The sequence below is a fragment of the Panthera leo genome, chromosome A3, assembly GCF_018350215.1.
Source record: "Panthera leo isolate Ple1 chromosome A3, P.leo_Ple1_pat1.1, whole genome shotgun sequence".
Taxonomy (NCBI): domain Eukaryota; kingdom Metazoa; phylum Chordata; class Mammalia; order Carnivora; family Felidae; genus Panthera; species Panthera leo.
In genome coordinates this window covers 113,844,363-113,871,140 of record NC_056681.1, presented here as the reverse complement: position 1 = coordinate 113,871,140, position 26,778 = coordinate 113,844,363, and the positions used below count along the sequence as shown (strand labels likewise).

Below are 26,778 nucleotides of genomic sequence, written 5' to 3'. Positions count from 1 at the left end.
ATTTAGCTTACTTTTGCAAATTTGTACCCATCTTTATTTTATAATGTTTAGCCGCAGTTTTCTATCCATGATGATTGTACTTTTTCTTTGATAGAAAGTGGAGCTGTTCCGAAAAGAAAAGATCCCTTGACACACACTAGTAATTCACTGCCTCGTTCAAAAACAGTTATGAAAACTGGATCCACAGGTCTTTCAGGCCACCACAGAGCACCTAGTTGTAGTGGTTTATCCATGGTTTCTGGAGTGAGACAGGGACCTGGTCCTGCAGCTGGAACTCATAAGGTATTTGGAGATAGTAACTTTAATTGCTTGCTTAAGATAATAACAAATACTTTATAATATCTTAAAGCATTGATAAGTTTATACAAGCGGAATGTAATTTTTTTTTTAATCTACAAGAAAAAAATCTGTAAGGACAACTTGCTATTAAAAAGTAAATCTTACTTTAACTCCCTTTGGACCTAATTCGGTATTGTGTAGTAAACTGCTTATCCAGTCTGTTTTATGTAATGCTATAGAGTTCATTTTAAATTTGTTACTCAGTTGTTTAAATATATGTACATGTTTTATAACATTAACCACAGAGTTTTGTTAGAATTCTAACAATAATCAAAATTATCATAGGGTCTTTTTATTTTATGGTATCTAAATCTTTCTGTATTAAATCCTCTTGTAAGCCCACTTCATGCCAAATGTAGTTCTGTAGTTAATACCATTTTGCATTGGAGTAAATACACAGTTTTGGGTTTTTTATATCCTTTTTCCTATTGTTAAGATTTTAATTCTGTGAACTTTGAGGTTAATTTACTTGTGAAAACTGTTGTTTGTATTTTTACATTATAATTTTGTGTCCTTTAAGAGTACACCAAAAACAAACAGAACAAACAAACCTTCTACCCCTACAACTGCTGTTCGCAAAAAGAAAGACTTGAAGAATTTTAGGAATGTGGACAGCAACCTTGCTAACCTTATAATGAACGAAATTGTGGACAAGTAAGTTTTGCCATCTAAAGTGTTTCATTTAATGGTTTTAGTTTTGAATTTATTTAATATAAGTAAAATAGATAACAAATATCTTGTCTAGGAGCACCTGGAAGCCTTGGTCTGTTAAGCGACCGACTCTTGATTTCATCCCGGGTTATGATCTCACAGTTTGTGAGTTCAAGCCCCACATTGGGCTCCATGCTGACAGCACAGAGTCTGCTTGAGATTCTCTCTCTCCGTGTGTGTGTATGTGTCTGTCTCTCAAATAAACTTAAAAAAATAAAGTATCTTGTCTAATATACTTATTTAATTTTTATGTTTTCAGTTACAGTAAATGCAGAAAACCATTGTTTTACCGATTTAATTATAATTTCACAGTTAACATAAAAATAACTGTATTTCAAAAAAATAACTTTATTTCATATGGTAGTAACTGAAGCATATTTTGTTGTGGAGCTAACTGTAATTCTCTTTCTTAGTGGAACAGCTGTTAAATTTGATGATATAGCTGGACAAGAGTTGGCAAAACAAGCCTTGCAAGAAATTGTTATTCTTCCTTCTCTAAGGCCTGAGGTAAGCACTTTATATTATCATTTTCCTGTAGCATCATTCATTGCTGAATCCATACTAGCAGTAAAGAAATGTGTGAGCTGTGCTAGACTGATTAATTCATATAATTCATTTGATGTTTTTTTTTTTTTTTTAAATGTTTTATTTATTTTTGAGACAGGAAGAGACAGAGCATGAACAGAGGAGGGTCAGAGAGAGGGAGACACAGAATCTGAAGCAGGCTCCAGGCTCTGAGGTGTCAGCACAGAGCCCGACGCGGGGCTCGAACCCACAAACTGCAAGATCGTGACCTGAGCCGAAGTCGGACGCTCAACCGACTGAGCCACCCAGGCGCCCCCATTTGATGTTTTTAAAAAGAAAAAAACAGGGGTGCCTGGGTGGCTCAGTCGGTTAAGCGGCCGACTTCGGCTCAGGTCATGATCTCGTGGTCCGTGAGTTCGAGCCCCGCGTCGGGGCTCTCTGCTGACAGCTCAGAGCCTGGAGCCTGTTTCAGATTCTGTGTCTCTCTCTCTCTGACCCTCCCCCGTTGATGCTCTGTCTCTCTGTCTCAAAAATAAATAAACGTTAAAAAAAATTTTTTTTTTTTTTGAAAAAAACATTAGCAATTGATGTTGACCGGTTATTAGAGGAGAATGACTATAATGGTTCCTAATAACCAATCTATTTTTAACATTCTGAGGGAAAAGTAGGTAACAGAAAATAATTTTTATATCAAGGGAAGAGGAATTTAAAATTAAGAGACAAATCATACTGCAGACAAGGGAAGTTAAGATAAAATTATGAAGTTTGAAGAACTATTTTCTGTCAAAGTAGAGTTGAGATACCATGTTATTTCAGTTTCAGGTGTACAACATTGACAACTCTGTACATTAAGCCGTGCTCATTATGATAAATATAGTTATCACCTGTCACCATACGATGTTACTACAGTAGAACTGTCTATAGTCCCCATGCTGTGTTTTCATCCCTGTGACTTACTTATTTTAAAACGGGAAGCTTGTACCTCTTAATTCCCTTCACCAGTTTTGCTCACCCCTCAACTCCTTCCCCTCTGGCAACCACCTGTTTGTTCTCTGTATTTATGATTATGTATCTGTTTGTTTGTTCTCGTTGTAACAACAACAAAAAAATGATAATTGTGTGAAGTGAAGGGTGTGTTAACTAACCTTATTTTGGTAAATATTGTTCAATATATGTATGTATCAAATCATACTGTACACGTTTAGCTTAGCGTCATGTCTGTTATATCAAAGTAAAACCAGAAAATGTTAAAAACAAAAAAAAATGCCACAGTAATCAAGATAGTGTGTCTTTGGCAAAAGAATAGACAAATAGATCAGTAGAACAGACTAGAGAGCCCAGAAACACAAGAGACACAAATATCATCAGTTGACAAAGGCACAAAAGCAATTTGATGGAGAAACTATGGTGTTTTCCACAAATGGTGCTGGAACAAATAGGCATCCATGTGAAAAATAATTCTAGAACTGTACTTTTACACCTTTCATAAAAATTAATTCAAATTGGTTACAGACCTAAATGTGAAAGGCAAACCTAACTGTAAAACTCCTAGAAGATAATATAGGAAAAAAAATCTAGGTGATCTTTTGGTTTGAGGATAGCATATTAGATATAACACCAAAAGCATGATCCTTAAAAGAAAAATTGGTAAGTTGAACTTAATTAACATTAAAAACTTTTCTGTGAAAGATGTTAAGAGAATGAGAAGACAAGCCACAGACCAGGAGAAAATCTCTGCAAAACATATTACATGATACAGGACTGGTATCCAAATATATACAAAGAACTTTTAAAACTGCACAGTAAGAAAACAAATGACCAGTTAAAATGTGGGCATAACCGTAAAATACCTAGGAATAAATATAACCAAAGAGGTGAAAAACCTATACACTGAAAACATTAGAAAGCTAATGAAAGAAATTGAAGAAGACAAAAAAAATGGAAAAATATTCCATGCTCCTGGATAAGAAGAACAAATATTGTTAAAATGTCAATACTTCCCAAAGCAATCTACATATTCAATGCAATACCTATCAAAATAACACCAACATTCTTCACAGAGGTAGAACAAACAATCCTAAAATTTGTGTGGAACCAGAAAAGACCCAAATAGCCAAAGCAATCTTGAAAAAGAAAACTAAAGCTGGAGGCATCACAATCCTGGACGTCAAGTAGAATTACAAAGCTGTAATCATCGGGGCGCCTGGGTGGCTCAGTAGGTTGAGCGTCCGACTACGCCTCAGGTCATGATCTCGCGATTTGTGAGTTCGGGCCCCGCGTCGGGCTCTGTGCTGACAGCTCAGAGCCTGTAGCCTGCTTCGAATTCTGTGTCTCCCTCTCTCTCTGCCCCTCCCCTGCTCATACTCTCTCTCTGTCTCTCAAAATTAAGTAAATGTTAAAAAGAAAATTAAAGGAAAAAAGCTGTAATCATCAAGGCAGTATGGTATTGACATGAAAACAGACACTCAGATCAGTGGAACAGAATAGAAAACCCAGAAATGGACTCACAGACATATGGCCAACTAATCTTTGACAAAGCAGGAAAGAATATCCAATGGAATCAAGACAGTCTCTTCAGCAAATGGTGTTGGGAAAACTGGACAGCGACATGCAGAAAAATGAACCTGGATCACTTTCTTACACCATACACAAAAATAAACTCAAAATAGATGAAAGACCTAAATGGAAGACAGGAAGCCATCAATATCCTCGAGGAGAAAGCAGGCAAAACCTCTTAGATCTTAGCTGCAGCAACTTCTTACTAAACACGTCTCCTGAGGCAAGGGAAACAAAAGCAAAAATGAACTATTGGGACCTCATCAAAATAAAGAGCTTCTGCACAGCAAAAGAAACAATCAGCAAAACCAAAAGGCAACTGACAGAATGGGAGAAGATATTTGCAAATTACATATCAGATAAAGGGTTAGTATCCAAAATCTATAAAGAGCTTCTTAAACTCAACACCCAAAAACCAATCTAGCGAAGAAATGGGCAAAAGATGTGAATAGACACTTCTCCAAAGAAGACAACCAGATGGCCAACCAACACATGAAAAAATGCTTAACATCACTTGTCATCAGGGAAATACAAATCAACACCACAATGAGATACCACCTCAAACCTGTCAGAATGGTTAACATTAACAACTCAGGCAACAACAGATTATGGCGAGGATGCGGAGAAAGAGGATCTCTTTTGCACTGCTGGTGGGAATGCAAACTGGTGCAGCCGCTCTGGAAAACAGTATGGAGGTTCCTCAAAAAATTAAAAATAGAACTACTTTGCAACCCAGCAATTGCACGACTAGGTATTTATCCAGGTGATACAGGTGTGCTGTTTCGAAGAGGCACACGCACCCCCATGTTTACAGCAGCACTATCAACAATAGCCAAAATATGGAAAGAACCCAAATGTCCATTGATGGATAAAGATGTTGTGTGTGTGTGTGTGTGTGTGTGTGTGTGTGTACATACAATGGAGTATTACTCGGCAATCAAAAAGAATGAAAGCTTGCCATTTGCAACTTCATGGATTATAGTATTATAGTATTGTAATCATTTTTTTTAATACTTATTTTTGAGAGAGACAGAGCATGAGCAGGGGAGGGGCAGAGAGAGAGGGAGACACAGAATCTGAAGCAGGCTCCAGGCTCTGAGCTGTCAGCACAGAGCCCGAAGTGGGGCTCAAACTCATGAACCACAAGATCATGACCTGAACTGAAGTCAAACGCTCAACCGACTGAGCCACCCAGGTGCCCCCAAAATAAATACTTTTTTGAAAGTTGAATATCTGCCAGATCCTTTGTCCCCTTCTCTCTCTGCCCCTCCATGACTCGTGCTCTCTCTCTCTAAAATATATAAACAATAAAAAATATTTTTTTTAAGTATTAGCCATTTCATATGGTTCAACTTAAAAATACATACTCTTTCACTATTAAGCAAAGTGATATCAGTCTCGTGCTTCACACTTGACTCTCTGCCATGCCTGGTGTCTTTGAGTCTGGAGACTCAGGTTTAATATCTCTAAAGGACAAAATTTTTGCCTCCTTTGTTTGTGAAAGAGGAGTACTTGGATCTTGGTGATCTTGGTAGGGGGGGTGGGCACCTCAGTTTAGTTGTTCCTCATACAAACTTTCAAGCAGTTCCTCTGTGGCTGTCCGCCTTCCTCCTGCTTTCTCTGATACATCATACTTCCACGTCCTGACGTTTTCCAGGGTTTTTGTTCACATCCACTCACTGCTGGTATCTAGGTATCCCTTTACAAGCAGGCACTTAGGTTTTAGCTCCATCACCTCTGCAAAATAATTTACCACACTTTGTTCTCTCTCTACAAAAATTTTTGTGTCTTCTGTTTTTTCCTTTCGTGTTCTCTTTATTTTGAAGATTTAGATCTTCTTTTTTCATCTACTATTATTTTGGTGACATTTCCAAAGGAAGTAGAGAAGCATATCTGTGTTCATTATGTCTTGTTTAACCAATTTGCTTTAATTTTCAATGAGATTCTTAAAAACTTTGTTTTCTTCTGTTTTTAATAATTACACCAATTTATTGATTATATGTGTTCTCTTTAGAGCTCTGAGGAGTTCTGTTTAGGAGGATGCTACAGAAAAATGCTTTTTTTTTTAATTTTTAACAATTATTTTTGAGAGGGAGAGAGAGAGAGAGAGAGAGAGAGCGCGCGAGCAAGTGGGGGAGGGGCAGAGAGAAAGAGACAGAATCTGAAGCAGGCTCCAGGCTCTGAGCTGTTCACAGATCCCTATGCAGGGCTCGCACCCACGAACCATGTGATCATGACCTGAGCCGAAGTCAGATGCTCAACCAGCTGCACCCCCAAGCGTCCCCAAAATGATGCTTTTCAGATGACAGACTTAAAATGTTTGGGAAAAAAAGTGTCTCCAGAATCATAGTTGTGAACTAAAGTATATGATTTTAGTTGTTCACAGGGCTTAGAGCTCCTGCCAGAGGATTGTTACTCTTTGGTCCACCTGGAAATGGAAAAACAATGCTGGTAAGAATTCTTTTAGAATTTGAATGTTCTGTTTAGATAATTAGAGATAATGTTATGAAAAAAAGTTTATATCGCCTCTGAGTTATTTTTTAGTATATGTGCTGCCGAAGCGAGCACAACCTCTGAGTTATTTTTATGATTTTCTTTTTGTTATAATATACTTCTCCTAAGTTTTTTTTTTCTTTAAGTTGTTTTTTTTTTTTTAACGTTTATTTATTTTTGAGACAGAGAGAGACAGAGCATGAATGGGGGAGGGTCAGAGAGAGAGGGAGACACAGAATCAGAAACAGGCTCCAGGCTCTGAGCGGTCAGCACAGAGCCTGACGCGGGGCTCGAACTCACGGACCGCGAGATCATGACCTGAGCCGAAGTCGGCCGCTTAACCGACTGAGCCACCCAGGCACCCCTTCTCCTAAGTTTTTAAACATGTTTTCAGGGGCGCCTGGGTGGCTCGGTCAGTTACGCGGCCGACTTCGGCTCAGGTCATGATCTCGTGGTCCGTGAGTTAGAGCCCCGCATCAGGCTCTGGGCTGATGGCTCAGAGCCTGGAACCTGCTTCCGATTCTGTGTCTCACTCTCTCTTTGCCCCTCCCCCGTTCATGCTCTGTCTCTCTCTGTCTCAAAAATAAATAAATGTTAAAAAAAAAATTTTTTTTAAACATGTTTTCAATGAAGAAATAGATGGAAAAACACATTATGTTCTCTTCAGTAGTATGTTTTGGAGTGGTTAAATTTAAGTGTAGTTTTCATTATTTTCCCAAGTTAAATAATAACATTTTTACCTCAGAAAAGCTTACCTTACTATATTCTGTATCTTCCTAGCCCTTGATTTTTTTTTTCTTCCTATCTTAACAGCTTTATTTAAATATTCAGCAGAGGGGGTGCCCAGGTGGCTCAGTCTGTTAAGTGTCTGACTGTTGATTTTGGCTCAGGTCGTGGTCTCAACGGTTTGTGAGTTTGAGCCCCATGTCAGGCTCCCAGCTGGCTGTGTGGAGTCTGTTTGGGATTCCCCCTCTCTCCTCTCTCTCTCTGCCCCTACCCCCTCTCTCTCTCTCAAAATAAATAAATAATCAGGATAACACACTTTTTCTTTCTTTTTTTATTGAAGTATAATTTACATACATTTTTTTTTTCCAGTATCCTTTTGCCCGAGGTTTTACTGGGATCTGTATACCTCTTTCTCCTGTATAGCTCTTTTAGAGGGGAAAAGTAAAGAGGAAAAGAGTTGAGCTGTTTCTCTTTCCCCAACCAGTTATCTTTCTATAAGAAGGGAATTAACACCCTTTTTTTTTAACCACTCCTTATCCATCTCCCTTAGAAAAAATAGGGAGAATGGAAAGAAGCATAGCTCTTCCTAGACTTTTTCTTCATTGCTGAGAAGAAACACACTGATTGCCACATATCAGGAATCATGTAATATTTTATATTTTTGGAAAATCTTTTTTAGTGTTTAAGTTGATCAAATGTTCTTTTATTTAAAAAAAATTTTTTAATGTTCATTTGAGAGAGAGACAGACAGACAACACGAGTAGGGGAGGGGCAGAGAGAGACGGAGAGATAGAATCCAAAGAGGCTTCAAGCTGTCAGCGTAGAGTCTGACGTGGGGCTGAAACCCACAAGCCATGAGATCATGACCTGAGCTGAAGTTGGATGCTTAACTAACTGAGCCACCCAGGCGCCCCTCAAGTGTGGTTCTTTGTAAAGGAAGATATTGAACTAATATAATGTTTTGCCCTTGTGATTTTTAAGGCTAAAGCAGTAGCTGCAGAATCCAATGCAACCTTCTTCAACATAAGTGCTGCAAGTTTAACTTCAAAATATGTGAGTGTTCTTTTTCCAGTATTGTCATATTTTATGTTGGTGTCTAGATGTTACTAAGTATAAATGGTAATAACATTACACAAGAAATATTTTTGAGTTTTATATCTATTATTTAGCTCTGATGGACATTAATCACTCTTCAAAAGACAAAGTTAGGCTCTTTTGAAGTTAGGATTGTGCTCTCAAATACTGTTTTAATTTGCTGGGGCTGTGTAACAAAGTACCATAAACACAACAGAAATTTATTGTCCTATAGTTTTGAAGACTAGAAATCCAAGATCAGGTATTGACTGAGTTCTCATTTTTATAACATAATTAAAAGTAACTGTAAAATGATATCTCTTTTCTTAGTTATATTTTACTTTCTATGTGAAATTTTATAAGTGAAATTGTTATTAAAGTAGATGTACCCAACATGATACACATAGTATAATGGAAAACACTGTCTTGGAAGTTAGGAGATAGGGATTCCAACTTAACTGTTGGGTACTGAGCTGGTGTTAAGAAAAGAAAACTTTTAGGCCTCATTTATAAAGTGTTGATGTTGTCAGCAGGTGATCTCTCACGGGGGTCCTTCAGAATATTTGCTTTGTGATTCTAAATCTGAGGCCATTCTTTTTTTTAATGAAATTTTCAATTAAAAAAATAGATGCCACCTAGAGGACAGAAGAGTTTTTACAGTGGATTACCCCAAACCTCATGACCCTTTCATGAGTTGATTTTAATGCATAGAATTGTTTTATTATAGCATTTCATCCCCTGGAATGTCGCAAGGGGTGTTCATAGACCTCCTTGGCTATCTAGAAATACTTTTATACTTATTGACAGTGATATTGTGAGAGTTAATTTAAGTAAGTTTAGTTTAGTAGAGTACTTTGTAACTTACCTGGTTGTATGAATATACCCTACAACCAAGGACTTAAGAAATATGTACAGTGTCTGTTCCTCTCTCCTAATATTCCATCTTCTCACTAGTTATAGCCCTAATAGCTATTCCATTCTCAAGTCTTAAGAATGTAGGGTCAAGCAAAGCAGAGATGTATTTCATTTTTTAAAGTACTTACCGGACCAGTCTAGGTTTCAGCACCAAAAAAACCCAAAAAAAAAAAACCCAAAAAACTTATCAGACTATATTAAATAATAGTCTTTTTTTTTTGTTTTTTTTAAATAAGCGATGGTTCAATAACCTTCCTCCCACAATTCCTTAAACCAAATCTTTGGTTGTTGCAAAGAAAGGAAATTCCTATATGTAAGACTTTTAATCATGAAATTTAAACAGCTGGAATAATGTTGCATTTTATGTGTATTACAGTGTATAATGCCTTGTTTTTAGGTGGGAGAAGGAGAGAAATTGGTGAGAGCTCTTTTTGCTGTGGCTCGAGAACTTCAGCCTTCTATAATTTTTATAGGTAAGAAAATGTTTTCTAACTAAGTTAGTTGAATATTTATGAAATTCCCTTCTCCAAGTTTGAGAGGTATAATGAAAAAGAGTATTCAGAAGGAACACGTTTTAAAGAAGTGCAAAGTTAAAGACTAATGAATTGTGCAGGACCTACAATATTAATAACTTAAGTAGTAAACTAGATTAATCTCAGATGACTGGTGTTGTGTGGCTTTATGTTAAAGTCTTATCCTTTTGTTTCCTTTAGATGAAGTTGATAGCCTTTTGTGTGAAAGAAGAGAAGGAGAACATGATGCTAGTAGACGTCTAAAAACTGAATTTCTAATAGAATTTGATGGTGTAAGTATTGATTATGGTATTTTTAAGGTGGTAGCATCTTAGTGTAGATATTTTCAAATTAAATGACTCAAATTAGAAATACAGATATTTATCATATTTTTGTTATTACTTTACCTAAAAGTACTGAAAAATTTTTTTGTCTTACAGGTACAATCTGCTGGAGATGACAGAGTGCTTGTAATGGGTGCAACTAACAGGCCACAAGAGCTTGATGAGGCTGTTCTCAGGTAGGGGGATTTATGTAGAAACACACATCGATTACAGGTGTATTTGCTCCTGTGTTCACCTCACATATGTCTTATTTCCTTCACTTTCAATTTGAAGACAAATTATTTCCTTCCTGGTATTCATCCTTTGGCCTCTTGTTACCTACTAAAGATTTTGAAGGCAGAGCCAACATGATACCACGGAAACTAGTTTTCACTTTGGTTGCAGGCAAATTGTTTATTTCTTCTGATTAGGATTAAATTATCTTAAAACACCAGAATTGATTCTTACTTTTCTTTTAGTTGGCTTCATGAAAAGCAAATAAAAGCAGGATTCATGGAAATTATGTTCTGTGTTCTTGTATGATTGAACAAATTTATTCCCCTCCCACTAGAAGGATGGTTTGACTCAGCATAAAATTCTTGGGCCTCCCTTTCTTGGCCTGACGAATTTATTACATTGCTCCATTGTTTCTAGGATTAAATGTTGCAGTGTAGAAGTCTGAAGCCAGGCTGCTTTTTATTCACATTTATGGATTAACTTGATTTTTTTCTCTTTATTGGATATAATTTTTAACTATTGAAGTCTAGTTATTTGAAAAAGATGTCGATCTGTGTTATTTTTTCTGGGATTTGGTGTTTGTTTAAATTGAGAGTTATGAATCTCTTTTGTTTTAGGAAAGTTATTTTGAATACTACCTTTAATAGTTTTTCCTGATTCATTATTCTGTTTTTTTTCTTTCACACAATTTATGCATTATGTTGCCTCTTTTTGTCTTCCTTATCTTTAATTTCCTTTCTAGTCCTTTTTAACTCTAATTTCTTTTTTTGTTTGTTTGTCTTCTTGTTTGTTGTCCTTATTTCCTACTCAGTTTGTGTCTGATCTTCTTTGTGCTACCATTGTAACCTCTGTGTCTTTGGTGGTTTTCTTCTTCGCTTTCGTTGCTTTCCGGATCTCTGCAATCCCATTTTTCATCTTCTATTGTCTTATTTCCTTGAGCTTTTGTGTGTCATTGCCTTGAGACACTTACATCTCATTGAGCTCTTGTTTCGTAAAAAACTTTTTTTTTTTATTAAATAATTTTATTTCACAGAAAGTTACTTGGTCACAAATTTAATTTGCTCTTTGGAAAAATCTTCTTGTGTATGTTCTCTATATTTATTGTAACCTTTTCCCTCTTTTTTTTAGCACTTAAAAGAATAGCCATGTGCCTTTGCCTGTTTGGTTACTATTTTTATTTGAATAAAGGGGAGTTTTCTTGGCAAACCTAGTTTTGGAGTGATACTCTAGGAGAAGAGCTACCGAGCAAGTATCTTGAGTTGTCGTATGAGTAGACTGGACTATCAGGCAGTCTCCCTGAGTCACAATCAAACCGTACCTGATGAAGATTAGTCCATGCAAGACAGTTTGTGATCTTGCCAGACTGATTGATGTCTTCTTACAAAAATGATGTGTCTTTGAGTTTCTTCGTTCAGCCTCACCTGCCTTGCAGTTCCCCTGCTCCTGCCTGACTAGGTTTCACATGATATGCAGAGCCGTTCTTCACATGCTTCTTTAAATATGGGGAGGTTGGCTTTATTCCTCCTGAGTGTGCTGTTTCCTTTGGAAAACTCTGTGCTCTGATAGCCGTGTCTGGAACCTCCAGCAACAGATGCTATGTGTACCCTCCTTCGTATATTTTTCACTGCCCTAGGCAGCCCTTCTTCATACACTCTAGTTGTGTAAATGTTACCTGAGTTTGTTGATAGTGAAGTTTGCATATCTGTTTCTGTGGTCCTTATTGATTTTAATTGTTTTCCCTTTCAAGAAGACAGCAGAGATCTCTTTATTCTGCTCCTCATATCAGATTTTTTGTTTTAATAGCTCTCATATGTTTGTATTAAAAACATATGAGAACTTGACAATAGTGAATTAAGGAATTTTAAACATTATCTAGAGAGTTTTAAAGAGTAACTCAAGGGGCACCTGGCTGGCTTAGTCGTGTGCCTCTTTATCTTGGGGTTATGAGTTCAAGCCCCATGTTGGGTGTAGAGATTATGTAAAAATAAAGTCTTAAAAAAAAAAAAGTAACAAAATAACTCTTCACTTTAATGACTACTAAAATGCATTCAGATACCTTGAGTATTACACTTAAAACTTTTTTATTGTTGGGGCGCCAACTTTTTTATTGTTGGGGTGGCTCAGTCGGTTGAGTGTCTGACTTCGGCTCGGGTCATGATCTCACAGCTCATGAGTTTAGCGTCGGGCTCTGTAGTGACAGCTCAAAGCCTGGAGCCTGCTTCAGATTCTGTGCCTCGCTGCCCCTCCCCCAGTCGCATTCTGTCTCTGTCTCAAAAATAAATAAACATTAAAAAAAACTTTTTTATTGTCATTTGCTGCTTGAGTGGAGTTACTTGTAAATTCAAATCTATGTTTCTGAAGTTGTTTGAATCCTTTTTTTTTTAGGCGTTTCATCAAACGGGTATATGTGTCTTTGCCAAACGAGGAGGTATGTATCTATGTCTGAATTTTTTTTTTTTTAACATGGAAACAAGGACTACCATCTTGACAATATTGATCTTCCAATTATTGGTACAGCCAGATTGGAAACCAGTTTGGCAATTTCTTAAAAAGATAAATGTAAACTTACCATAAGACCCTGTAATTCCATGAAAACATGTCTACACAAAGACACATATAAGAATTTTTATAGCAGCATTATAAATAATAGCCAAGAACTGTAAGGAGTCTAAAATGTTCATCAATTAGACAATGGATAAACAAATATGGTATATGCATTTAATGGAATACTGTTTAGCAATGAAAGGATTGAGATACTTAACACATGCTGTAATATGGAAAAACCTCAAAAACATACTAAGTGAAAGATACCAGATGTAAAAGATAACCTATCATATGATTCCAGTTATATAAAATATCCAAAAAAGGCAAATTTCTAGAAACAAAGGAAACCGTGGTTTGCAGAGGCTGTGGGTGGGAGTGGGAACTAAGTGTAAATAGGCATGATTGAACTTTTTTGGGTGTTAGAAATGTTCTAAAAGTGGAGTACGGTATGGTTGCAAAACTATATATTTATTAAAAGTCACTGAATGTTACACTTAAAATGGTGAGATTAGTGTTATATGAATTCATACCTCGAGAAAAGTGTTTTTTTAAAAAATTGTGGTTGTCTAGCTCAGACCCTTAACATCCTTGATAGTAGCAGCAGCTAATTCCTTAGTGCTTTATTTGGATTATCTTTAAGTCTCTTAAGAGCTCTCAAAAAATGGTCGTTTCAACTCCAATTAACAGACATGAGCGAGGCTCTAAGAACTAGAGTGATTTGTGTGTGATCATTCAGCTCGTAAATGAGGGTCAGGATTTGAATCTAGTTTTTGGATATTTCATTAAGCTAATTCTTGAGACTGATAATTCTTTAATATTTCTTTTTAGACACGACTACTTTTACTTAAAAATCTATTATGTAAACAAGGAAGCCCATTGACCCAAAAAGAACTAGCACAACTTGCTAGGTGAGTAATTTGATTTGGTCTATCTTAAAGTTTTTTCTTTCATAAAGAAGTCTTTTTCTTTTTTGTTTAAAGTAAACTCAAGTGTGAAATGAGTAATTTATTTTTCAGAAAACTGCTCGTCTCATCCTCTGCTTCCTTTATGTTTTTTCTTATCTCTCATTGTTAGATATGGTATCTGAATTTAAATTTCTAGATCCTCTACAAGACATGACCTAAATATCTGATAGTAGTACATGCTTTTTATAAATTTATTAAAACTTATAAGTGGTATTAAAATAGTTTAAAAATTTTTAAGACACTTATCTCTGCCCACACCAGCACAAATATTCTCATATAAATTTGTTCTTTATATTACACATAATTTTTTTAACTTTTACATCTTCTAAGTGGTGTACTTAAGTAGAAACTGAATATGGGAGGTGCACTTGTTGAATTTTAGTCTTTGAAAAATCTCACAAAGTAATTTAAATATTCAAGAAGTATGTGAATAGCTGGTAATTTTAGTAAATACTCTGAGTCCCAGATAACCTATGAAGAAAGAATAAATTCAATACTTGGAAATAGTGAAGTTCTTCTTTGTTGTTCCAGTAAAGAATTCAGCTAATAATGTTTGATCTCTATAGTTATTTAACATAGTACATGATAAGTAAATGCTTTCTTTTCGTGTTTTATTTTTTTCTTCCCCTTTGCCCTCCCTAGTTCTTAGTTCCCTTTGATAATCTCTTGGCTGCCCAGGACTCTCCACTGTGGCATCCCATTCAGGTGTGCCTCTTTTTGCCAATGTCTTCTACCCCAGACTCGTCCTTTACCTTGTCTGTCCTATATTTAAAGAAATGTACCTTGGACACCTGGCTGGCTCAGTCAGTAGAGCATGCAACTTTTTATCTCAGGGTTGTGAGTTCAGGCCCCATGTTAGGTGCAGAGCTTACTAGAAAAATTAAAAAATATATATTCTTAGTTAAAAAAAAGAAAAGGAATCTACCTTGACTGGCAGTGTTCTTTGTCAAGGTAAAGAAACATTCATTTCATTAACTTACTTACAGAGCAATAATTAATGGTTATGTATCAGTTGGCCAGCAATGGCTTATGGCTGTTACCTTTCCAGGGGATGTATTTATATCTAATGGAGCTTCTTGGACATATAATATGCCTTAATGTAAAGAAATGATTCTTATGATGAAAATTTGAGACATTCATTCTAAGGAGCCTTGCCTGCCATAGATGGTTTTCTTTGTTTTCAGCAAGTGGGCCTTTCTGTGCCCTTAAAATCAAAGTGTGTAGCTGTCTGCTTGATGACAGAGGCAAACTAGATTTTACACTCTTTCTACATGGAGGATTTTAAATCTGCAAAGATGAGAATCATTTGCTCTTTCTTCCTTCCCATTCTCAGAATGACCGATGGATATTCAGGAAGTGATCTAACAGCTTTGGCAAAAGATGCAGCACTGGGTCCTATCCGAGGTATGTGTACAGAGCTTGAGACATTTTGACCTATTTATTAGACCACTTTCGAAGTTTAGGAAGCCCTATTGAGAGGCGTTTTTTAAGTAGTAGTAGGAAAGCATTGAAGCTGCTGGAAAACTTGATATGAAGTAGTTTCTTTTTCTTGTTTGTTCTTTTTAATTTTTTTTAATGTTTATTCTTGAGAGACAGAGCGAGAGAGAGGGAGACAGCACAAGGCGGGGGAGGGGCAGAGAGAGAGAGGGAGATACAGAATCCAGAGCAGGCTCTGAGCGCTGAGCTGTCAGCCCAGAGCTCAATGTGGGACTTGAACTCATGAACTGGGAGATCGTGACCTAAGCCGAAGTCAAGACACTTAACCACTGAGCCACCTTGGTGCCCCGGTATGTGGTAGTCTCTAGACTGAGTGTCCACAAACTTTTCAGTGAAGGGCCTGATAAATATTTTAGGCTTGTGGGACCACATAGGCTCTCCATTGCATATTCTTTTTGTTTTTTGTTTTTATAAAAAAACAAAAATGCGAAACCATTCTCAGCTCACAGACCATACAAAGACAGTCCATGGATCAGTAGACCATGACCCCTATTATAAACAACAGGTTTCAGTTGTTTTTTTTTTAATTAAAAAATTTTTTATTGAAATATAGTTAATATACAAGATTATATTCGTTTCAGGTGTACAACATAGTGATTAGACAGCTCTGTACATTAAGGAGTGCTCACCATGATAAATTACCATCTGTCCTATGTTTCACTTCTTGATAGTAGGTAGCCAGCAGAAAACCCAAAGGAAAAGAAAACATTTTTAAGCAAGCGAAAAAGAAAAACAAAGGGAAAATGTTCTTTTCTGGTTTTGGGCTTTTTTCAACTTGAGTAATCTGATTATCACTTGAAATTAAAGTGTGTAAGAGAAGTTTTTACTTGTATTATTATTTGTTATCTTTTGAGGAATTGCTTTGTGTTGATTCCTATTTGTTGATTCTGAAATACCATTCTGATACCACTTTAGACTAGATATTCTCAGCTGCTTTTCCACAGGCGGCATGGGCAGTGGATGGGTGATGCTCTTAACTATGCACTCAGATTGCTGGCTGTGGTAATAAAATAGAACATGGAACATGCAGCTTCTAGAACACATCTCCTACAGTGAGACAGTGTACTGACTCGGAATTGCTGCTTTGGAGCAAAATAAGTATAACCTTGAGAATATATTTTGAGATTCTGGCAAAGCATTCTAGTCAAACTCTTACTGCCAGAGGTACAAAATCTTGTTCAGATAGTGGACTCAAAACAGTAGCTAATATATAAACCATTTGTATTTTTTCCAGAATGTTTTAGCTATTAATTCTGAAGCAGACAAAAGCTGTTGGCTTTAAAAAAAATAACCTAAAGCCTTTGTAAAGAACAAGTTGAATCTTTTAAGTTCAATCTCAAATTGGTAAAATTTATGACTCCTAGGCAATATGCAAAGAAATTGAATGCCTCCCAGTTACTCCTAAGAAGGAATGTTATTCTAAGCATTTATAAATTGTGCTTAATATTTTGTGTCTTCCTTTTAATACAAATAATTTATATCAAACATGTACTTTTAGATCATTTTACTTGGTTTTGCTTTTCAGCAATTTAAACTTACAGACCTTTTTTTTAAAGTGGCTGTCTTATATTTTACAGAACTGAAACCAGAACAAGTAAAGAATATGTCTGCCAGTGAGGTATACTGTTCTATAATTTTCTTTGCTCTGGTTCTCTATATTGTAAGACTTCTCTTTTGTCTGGATTTTTGTCTGTGATTTGGTTAGAAGCTAGAAAAAGTTCTTTGTTTCATTTCAAAATCTAGAGGCATATCAAATTACAGTCTCTTACAATGTTCTTTGGTAATGGACAAAAATTATTGTACATAGTCATTAAGTCATTTTCTATCAAATCATGTTATGTAACTACTAAACAGAAGAAAATCATAGAAAACTTGAAGATTTTACTCTTTGTAACAAGTTAATCCCTTCATATTCTATTAGTTTTTCAGTGTTTGTTTTCCTCCTTATAAAAACAATACCAATGTAATGTGATTCATTGCAGTTTCTTAGTGTGATAGGCCCTCTTATGAGATGCTAACGCATTTCTTTTTTTTTTTTTTTTTTTAATGTTTATTTATTTCTGAGAGAGAGAGAGACACAGAGTGCTAGTGGGGGAGGGTCAGAGAGGGAGGGAGACACAGAATCCGAAGCAGGCTACAGACCCTGAGCTGTCAGCACAGATCCCATCGTGGGGCTTGAACCCACCTGAGCTGAAGTCTGACGCTTAACCAACTGACCCACCCAGGCACCCCCATACTACATTGTTTTTTATTAGTACTGGTGTTGAATTAGACTATTCCAATGGCAAGAGCCTGAAAATACACGTATTTTTAAAATACCATGAATTCGTTCTGATGGAGTACATTTATTCCAGTATTACAGCATAATATCTACTTGAATTTTAGTATATGTGCTGCCGAAGCGAGCACATATCTACTTGAATTTTAATCCCATACTTAAAAATATAACTTTATCCACTATTTTAAAAATATATATGAACCTTATTTAAAAATCTTTTTATTTTTAAAAAAATTTTTTTTTTAACGTTTGTTTTTGAGACAGAGAGAGACAGAGCATGAACAGGGGAGGGTCAGAGAGAGGGAGACACAGGATCTGAAACAGGCTCCAGGCTCTGAGCCGTCAGCACAGAGCCCGACGCGGGGCTCGAACTCACAGACCGCCAGATCATGACCTGAGCCGAAGTCGGCCGCTTAACCAACTGAGCCACCCAGGCGCCCCTAAAAATCTTTTTAATGTTTATTCATCTTTGAGAGAGAGAGAGAGACATAGTGTGAGTGGGGGAGGGTCAGAAAGAGAGGGAGACGCAGAATCTGAAGCAGGCTCCGGGCTCTGAGCTGTCAGCCCAGAATCCAAGGCAGGGCTTGAACCCACCAATGGTGAGATCACACCTGAGCCGAAGTTGGACACCTAACCGACTGAGCCACCCAGGCGCCCCATATGAACCTTATTTTAAACTAAATGTTAGGAACACTAAAATTAAATATGAAACTACTGAATGAATTACAAGAAATAATATTACAGTACCTTTTGTGACCTTGTTATAAGTTTTGGTTCTGTATATTTTATCCAGTTTATTTTTAATCTGATGGTTTTAGTATTAATTATTTGGTAGACTTTTAGCTGTTAGTTCCAGACTTATGAGTTAATATATATAAAATGCTTAAAGCAGACTGGCACTTACATAGTATCCTAGTAGTCACAGTATCCATATGGAGACTTACTTGTGTGTAATGTGTGGATACTATGTATCCATATGTAAGTGTCCATAGATTTAAAAATACATAAATACTTAATGGCATTTTGATATAGAAATTAAGGAAATCTATTTTATCAGTCACATTTATGAGATGAGAGGAAAACAAGTAATTTGGTTTCTAAAATTGTATACTAGAATTTTGTAATTTTTTAAGTTTTATTTATTTTTTTAAAGTTTACTCATTTATTTTGAGAGAGAGAGGGCACACATGTGAGTGAACATGAGTGGGGAGGGTCAGAGAGAGAGGGGGAGAGAGAGAATCCCAACCAGGCTTTGCACTGTCAGTGTAGAGCCCCACACGGGGCTTGATTTCACAAACTGGGAGATCATGACCTGAGCCAAAATCAAGAGTCGGACACTTAACCGACTGAGCCACCCAGGTGCCCTAAGTATACTAGAATTTTATTTCGTACAACTTTAATAACTAACTGTATTGTCAGGTACTGGTTTGTATACACACATTTAGGTAAGATGAACTCCATTTGATTTTATAGTTTATAAGAATAGAAACAATTGTATTGGAATTCTGTGTTTTTAAAAGTTAATGCTAAAAATTTGGGGTTATAAATTCAGGGTATAATATACTTTGTTTTTAAAGCGCACAGTTTGTATCCAGCTTAACTTTATTATTTCATTATTTTGTTAAGACATCTTTGCTATTTATTTTTCTCTTTCTCAAATTAGCTACCGTTTGCTTTTTCCTGTTGTATACATTTGTCTCTTACTAACTTCAAAATATCATATATAAATTTCATATGTATATGTACACCATACTTTACAGTTCAATTAGAATTTCATCAAAACCTTTAAAACCTTAATTTCTATAATAAATTTTATTCAGGAATATCATAGGTAGTACATTTATCATCCTTCCACACTTTGGCCTTTAGGAAGAGCCACTGTGTGTTTTATAGCTAAATAAGAAAACATGTAGGGCTCATATAGTGATTATGTGGTAACAATATATCCTTTTACTTTTTGACTAAGATTAGGCTACAAGTTACAAATGTGGGTGATTTTTATCAATCTGTGCACATCAAGATATCAGAGCGTGCGTGAAGTATTTAGGTTGGGTTTTATAAGAGTAATAAAAAGAATATATATAAATATCCAGTTGACATTTTGTCTCAGATTCTCCTTTAACTTCTTTTTGGGCAAAATACACATGTATATATTACTGACAATTTTTAAAAATGGGTCGTTTCGTGCCAAGCTCCTTTTGGGTTTTAAAAATCTCTCAGTAGATACAGATACATTGTTAACTCAGCATTGTTTTGTTCTACATTCTCATAGCCCATTAAAAAGGTCAGAAAATGAGACAAGGAATGTAAAAAGCAGTATTTCCTTAAAGTCTCATGTGCTTCTTGTAAACCCTCTTTCCCTTTTTGATAAACATAGCATGAATTTAGCTAGTGAGTGAAACTTGAGAATTCTGAAGGGTGGGATTGTGATTCTTTTTTCTGCCTGTCTATATTTTGTCACATTTTGTATAATAAGTGTTTTCTGTTTTTATAATGGGAAGATACTATGATTTAAAATGTTAATGCCTAAGAAGCTAAACACATATGTTAGTATAGCATTTTTGTAAGATTTCTTACATAGCAAACTTGCCTACCCTATAATAGGTAAAATAAGATGATTGGCGTGATTTTCTAAGAATATATTTATATAGATTTATAACATTAATGAGCAATAGCATCATTACTTCAGTCCATCTTTGGGTTAAATACTGTGTACGTATTCATCATTTGTATCGTCATGTGTTTTTTTAAAATCTAGATGAGAAATATTCGATTATCTGACTTCACTGAATCCTTGAAAAAGATAAAACGCAGCGTGAGCCCTCAAACCTTAGAAGCATACATACGTTGGAACAAGGACTTTGGCGATACCACTGTTTAAGGAAAGACCTTCATAAGCCTGCAGAACGTTTTTGCTTTCGAAGAGAGTAACACACCATCTTCGTCGAATAGTTATCAGCTACAGAAATTCAGCCTAAGTTTACAGGACTTTTCAGAGTCTTACAATTACTTGTGCACCCCAGCAGATGAACCATACAACAAATTTAAATAAAATATACAATGCAAATGGAGTATTTTGTTGAAGGCCTTCTTGCCTATGTTGCTAGTTATCCCAATGGGCACTGTAAGTTAGAGCACAACAAAAACTGATTCTGGTCTTCTTTACCAATATAATCATAATGTAAATAATAATTTGTATATTGTGTTGCAGGTGAAAGTATTCCAGAGACAGTGAATGGTAGAAGACACAAGCGCCTTTGGTTGTTTGTCTTCTGATGTCTTTTCTTAAAATAGTAATTTTTCTATTTTCCTTTCCTACTGTCGTCTTTACTACAGATTAGAATACCAAACACTCTAAGTTACTTTTTTTTTCTTTCCTCTTTACAAATCCAGTGTGCCAAATGAAACTTCTTCCTATGTAACAGTAAAAGGAAAAAGTGTTTTGAAGGTTTTTGTTTTTTTTTCTTTCCATAAATCTACAGTCAGGATACAATTGCATTTTCACCTTTCTGTTACCTTGCTGCCAATTTAGAAAGCCATTTGTTGATAGCAACACAGCAAATCTAGTAAAATAGAAAAGGAGGTTAGAAGGTTTGAGTCACTCTGTCATACAACGTGTAGATCAATCCTCGTGTGACCTGCAGTATTTTTTTCTAATATATTTGTCAGAAATCTATTGTAGACTGTTAATTTATTCCTAATGGAGTTTATTTTCTGCTAGATTTATTCTAATATTTAAGAAGGCCAATTTTAACTGCCGTAAAAGTGGTTCCTGTGTGAGAGAAGGGAAGTACTGAGAGCTAAGACATTTCTAATTTATTGCTCATTGCTTTCGTACTGTTTACAGGATGATTATAAGCCAGTGGATCTACCATCTTTTATTCCTAATGATGATTAATCCCGTCAATGAAACTTTAAAAATTACTGAATTTTTATACATTGCGTACATTTTATAGGTTTCTTGTGCTCACTTTGTTAACTAAAAAGTTAGTCTGTTAATCTGCCTTTTGTTCCCCCAAAAATGTACAGTAATTCCGTTTCTTGTTTGTATAAGTATGCCTGGATTTTATTACAAAACTGTCATTGTAGGAAGTAGTGACTCATATCATGGCTTTTTAAATACTGTAATAAAGGCAAATGGATATTTGCCCTTAGTTTACTGGTTAAAAGTTTGTTTACAGAAATTTTCTTTGGTGCTTTTATGTAAGATGTCATGGGTGGAAAGAATAATTTTACAGTAGTAACAAAGACTTTTTCATTTAGGAGAAATACCTTTGGTTTTGAGAGAATACATTAAAAACTTGCCCTGGCTAGATAAGAATTTTATAATGAAAACATACATTCTTCTTAAATTTCCTCTTGTTCCTGTCAAGGATTTATGTAAATATAGAAGATGTTTCATTTCTTAAGATAATATGCTATTTGTAGCTGTATTTTAAATGTCTCTTCTAATCATGACCTTAGAACTCCCTAGGTAACAGAAGTGAGGCTTGGGATAAATAGAAAAAAAAATTTTTTTTAAGCCAGAACCATGCCTATTTTCAGTCATATGTTCTATCTTTTTAAGGTCTCAAACATTAAAGCATCAATTATAAAATCTTGATAATAAAAGATGATGCAATATACATACATGATGACAAGAATTGGGAATATCCAAAGTTAAGACATTTTCAATAAAGCTCATAAAATTTCACTTTGTATTTTCATTTAAAAAAAGGATTAGCATTATTCATATGTGAATAACTGTTCAGTCATATTAAAGATCTGTGTGCTTCAAGCCCAGCTTTTAAAATATAATCTTTAAAATTATCATGATTCTACCTGCAGTAATTTAATGTAGCTCACTATTTTTATTGGAATAGTTTTTATGTAACAAAGATTTCAAATATTAAGAGGTAGACAAATTAATATTGTCATAAACACTGAGAATTATATTATTGTATGAATAACCATACAGTATAGAAATTATTTTACTTCCTTGACTAAAGTCTGAAGTTGAGCTTAGAGCTAGAGACCTACTTTCTATGACTTACTATGACCAAGTTTTATTTTAAGCGTTTTGTTTTTTTTTTTCATAGAAGGATCATGAAAATAAGATAATGATCTAATAGGAGGTGTAAGGGATCGGTCTGGTCATTTTCGATAAAGATAGAAGTTGTCGAGACTTTCTGAATTAATATTAGATTGTGACCTTTTGGGTTCTGCATTGAGCTCTGTGTCATATTAACGTCATGAAAAGTAATGCTTAAAACATTCAGCTTTGGTGTGCTCAGGTTAACATGGCAGAGTTTTATAAACTACATTAAAACTTACTGATGTACAGGACTTTGAGCCAGGGGAAAAAGCAGTACTGTCTTTCCAGATAACTTAAGGGTAAAAGCTTATTATTTTTTATTTTTTTTTAATGTTTTTATTTATTTTTGAGAGACGGAGTGCAAGTGGGGGAGGGGCAGAGAGCAAGGGAGACCCAGAATCTGAAACAGGATCTAGGCTCTGGGCTGTCAGCACAGAGCCCAATGCAGGGCTCAAACCCACAAACTGCAAGATCATGATCTGAGCTGAGCCAAAGTTGGATGCCCAACTGACTAAGCCAGCCAGGCAACCCAGGTAAAAGCATATTCTAAGTCAGTCTACCCACTGAGGTTATTAGATTTCTGACTGTGCTTTGTGCTTGGGAAGAAGTGGAGGAAAAGCAGCTACTAGCATTCCAATGTAAGTAAATACGCAGCAGTCTTTGTTTATAGGCTAGAATTCTTTATATTTTGTACAAAAATGAATTCTTTAAAAAAAAATTTTTTTAACGTTTATTTTTGAGACAGAGACAGAGCATGAACGGGGGAGGGTCAGAGAGAGGGAGACACAGAATCTGAAACAGGCTCCAGGCTCTGAGCTGTCAGCACAGAGCCTGACGCGGGGCTCGAACTCACGGACCATGAGATCATGACCTGAGCTGAAGTCAGACGCTTAACTGACTGAGCCACCCAGGTGCCCCAAAAATGAATTCTTTTGGTAGAATGAGCCTTTTACAGGTTGGCTTTTGACTCTTAAGTCAAAGGATTTTCCTTGAAATGCTTCAAATTTTAATTTGGTCTTTTGTACTTCAGGAAAAAAAAAATGAATTAGGTTCAGCTGCATAAAGAGGGTTTTTATCCTAATGGAGTGGAAATAAATAAATTTTATTTTGCCTTTAACTTGTTTATTTGAAATGTGAGGTTTCAGAGGTTGCAGTGTAGCAGTAGCTTGTATTGGACTAACTCTTGCCAATAATTATAAACTAAATATAAAAAGCAATAATTAGAAGACTCTAGAGAGCAAGCAGAAATAGGCAGAAATTGCACAAAATCATGTACTAGAAGAGATCCACATTAACTAGCTTTTGCCCCAAGGGCAATTTCCAGTTTGTGCACTGTGCTTAGAAATAGACTTCAAGTAGAATGTAATAGTCTTTCTGGGCTGAGGGGACATTTGGGGCTTGTAGAACAGCTGGAAATTAGGAGAGAAATCTTGAAAAGAATTTCAGAACTATAAGCCCTAGAATATGCCTACAAATTTCTTTCAAATCCTTAGTGAACTCCAAAATTGTACCTGTGCAGTATAATAGTCAAACCTAGCAGAAAGCAATATTTGAAGTCTAACAAACTGTAGAGAAGAAGTAGCTGCCAGGGGAATACAAAGTTCAAAATTTTCACTAAGAGACATTTAGTAAGTATTTTGGGTTTCCCATTGAAATCCAAAAAGGACCATAATAAGGAGAAAGCACAGCATCCTAGACCTAAGGGCCATACTTTTGTTAGGACTATGGGCAAAAGGATAAACTCACTGTAACAAAGTTTAAAATAAAGCTTTCACAGCATCAAGATTATCCATTGGTAATTTAACAGCTAGCCAGAAGAAAACACATTTTAGAAGAAAATAGAATCCAGAGTCCTCACAACATATCCACAAAGTCCAGTACACAGTAAAAAATTAATCATACAAAGAAAAATTAAATCCATAATCAACATAAAATATGTAGAAGCAAATGGAGAGATGACCCACAGGTTGGAATTAACACAGTTATTTTAAAACAGTTTTAATACTTTTTAAAGAATAGGGAAAAAAGATGGATGAACAGATTAGGATTTTCAGTGGAGAAATAGAAGTTAAAAACCAAATGGAAAGTCTGGTAATGAAAAGTAAAAATCTGAAATGAAATCTATAGTATCTGAAATAAATTTCACTGGATGGGCTTCAGAGTAAACTGGACACAGCAGAAGGAAGACCCCCAGAAGACAAGCCAATATAATTACAAATTCAAGCACAGAGGAAGAAAAAAAGAAATAGCAAAGGTTTGATACTTGTGGGACAATATCAATATTTTTTGTTTTACTTTATTTTTAATTCATGTGTCATTTTTGTTTTACATATTTTTATTTAAATTCTAGTTATTTAACATATAGTGTAATACTGGTTTCAGGAGTAGGGGAAAATATCAGTCTTATTTACCTCTGGTTTGAGGACCGAAAAGTAGAGGAGAGGAAGAGAATGGGGCAAAAGAAACATTTGAAGCAGTCATACCTAAAGTTGCCCTCGATTTGATGAAAGACATCAACTTACAGATACCAAAAGTTCAGTGAACCCCAAGAAGAATAAATACAACAGAGATCATATCTGGATACATCAGATTGCAAAAAATAAAAAAAAGCAAAAATATTTTATAAGCAGCCAAGGAGAGGAAATGATATTACATTCAAACCATCATTGACCCCAGAATATAGACTAACCAAAATGATACATGGATAAGACAGGGAATGTCCTCACGGAGGCCCAGGATAACCAAGGCACAATTTGACAAGTCACTTTTTCAACAATTGATTGCCAGTCTAATGGAACTTCCAATTGTTAGGTCTTAGAACTGGCTAGGATTGAATTGAAGGTTTAGCAGGTTTATACTCCACATCTGTTTCCTTTGGAACAGTCCCTTATACATTAAACAAATAATATGTGAACAAAACACATGCAACGAGACTTTATAATACAGATAATAGCAAAAGAGCTGGAAGAAGAATAAGGTTAACAGCAAAAATATTTTCAAAATAAAAAGCCTGATGACATTTTATACAAAGATCTAGGTCTAATTACAAAATAGTATACCTCCAAACTAAAAGGACTAATTACTCAAATAACCCGTTTCTGTGTTTCCTACTTTGTTGAGTGTTTTTCCAAGTAGGGGTGTTGGATTTGTCAAATGCTTTTTCTGCATCTATTGAGATGATCATGTGATTATCTGTCCTTTATTATTATGGCATATCACACTGATTTTCATATGTTGAACCAACTTTTCATTCCTGTGATAATTCCCACTCATTCCTGGTATATGATTCATTTTATATGTTGGTGGATTCATTTTGCTATTTTGTTGAGGTTTTTTGCATCATATTCACACAGAATGTTGGTCTGTAGTTTTCTTGTCTTTGTCTAGTTTTGGTATCAAGGGTAACTCTGGCTTTGTAAGGAACTGGAGAGTGTTCCCTCTTATTTTGGGGGAAGAGTTTGTGAATGGTTGGTGCTAATTCTTTAAATATTTGGTAGAATTCACCAGTAAAACCATCTTTGCCTGAGCTTTTCTTTGTGTAAAGTTTTTTTTCTTTAATTATAAATTCAATATTTTGTTAAATGTCTAATTGAATTTTCTATTTTTTCTTGAGTCTGTTTCAGACATTTGTGTCTTTATAGAAATTAGTCTGTTTCATCTAGGTTATCTAATTTGTTGGCATTCAATTGTTTATAATATTCCCTTATTATCCTCTTTATTTCTGCAAAACCAATAGTAAAATGTCTTCTTTCTTTCCTGATTTTTATTAATTTGAGTCTTCTCCTTTTCTTGGTCAGTCTAGGTAAAGCTATGCCAATTTCATTGATCTTTTCAAAGAACCAATTTTTGGTTTTGTTTAGTTTTTTATTTTTCTATTCTCTATTTATGTATTTCCTCTCCAAGCTGTATTAGTTACTTCCTTTTGTTTGCTTTTGTTTGCACTTACTATGATGGAAAGTTAGTTTATTGATTTGAGATCTTACCTCTTTTTAAAATATAGACATTTATA

General features: G+C 35.4%; 1 protein-coding gene across 2 annotated transcripts in view; it reads left to right on the top strand.

The window, feature by feature from the left end:
- SPAST (spastin) overlaps positions 1-20,766 on the top strand; it is a 51,193-nt gene extending 30,427 nt beyond the window's left edge. For both annotated transcript variants that reach the window (XM_042933299.1, XM_042933298.1), the window contains exons 5-17: positions 95-282; positions 860-993; positions 1,464-1,557; positions 6,508-6,582; positions 8,332-8,403; positions 9,737-9,812; positions 10,053-10,144; positions 10,292-10,371; positions 12,797-12,839; positions 13,784-13,863; positions 15,254-15,324; positions 16,995-17,035; positions 20,454-20,766. In XM_042933299.1, the coding sequence (XP_042789233.1) occupies positions 95-282; positions 860-993; positions 1,464-1,557; positions 6,508-6,582; positions 8,332-8,403; positions 9,737-9,812; positions 10,053-10,144; positions 10,292-10,371; positions 12,797-12,839; positions 13,784-13,863; positions 15,254-15,324; positions 16,995-17,035; positions 20,454-20,576 (1,169 nt within the window). In that variant the 3' untranslated portion in view covers positions 20,577-20,766. The remainder of the gene's footprint in view (positions 1-94; positions 283-859; positions 994-1,463; positions 1,558-6,507; positions 6,583-8,331; positions 8,404-9,736; positions 9,813-10,052; positions 10,145-10,291; positions 10,372-12,796; positions 12,840-13,783; positions 13,864-15,253; positions 15,325-16,994; positions 17,036-20,453) is intronic.
- The last annotated feature ends 6,012 nt before the right edge of the window (positions 20,767-26,778 follow it).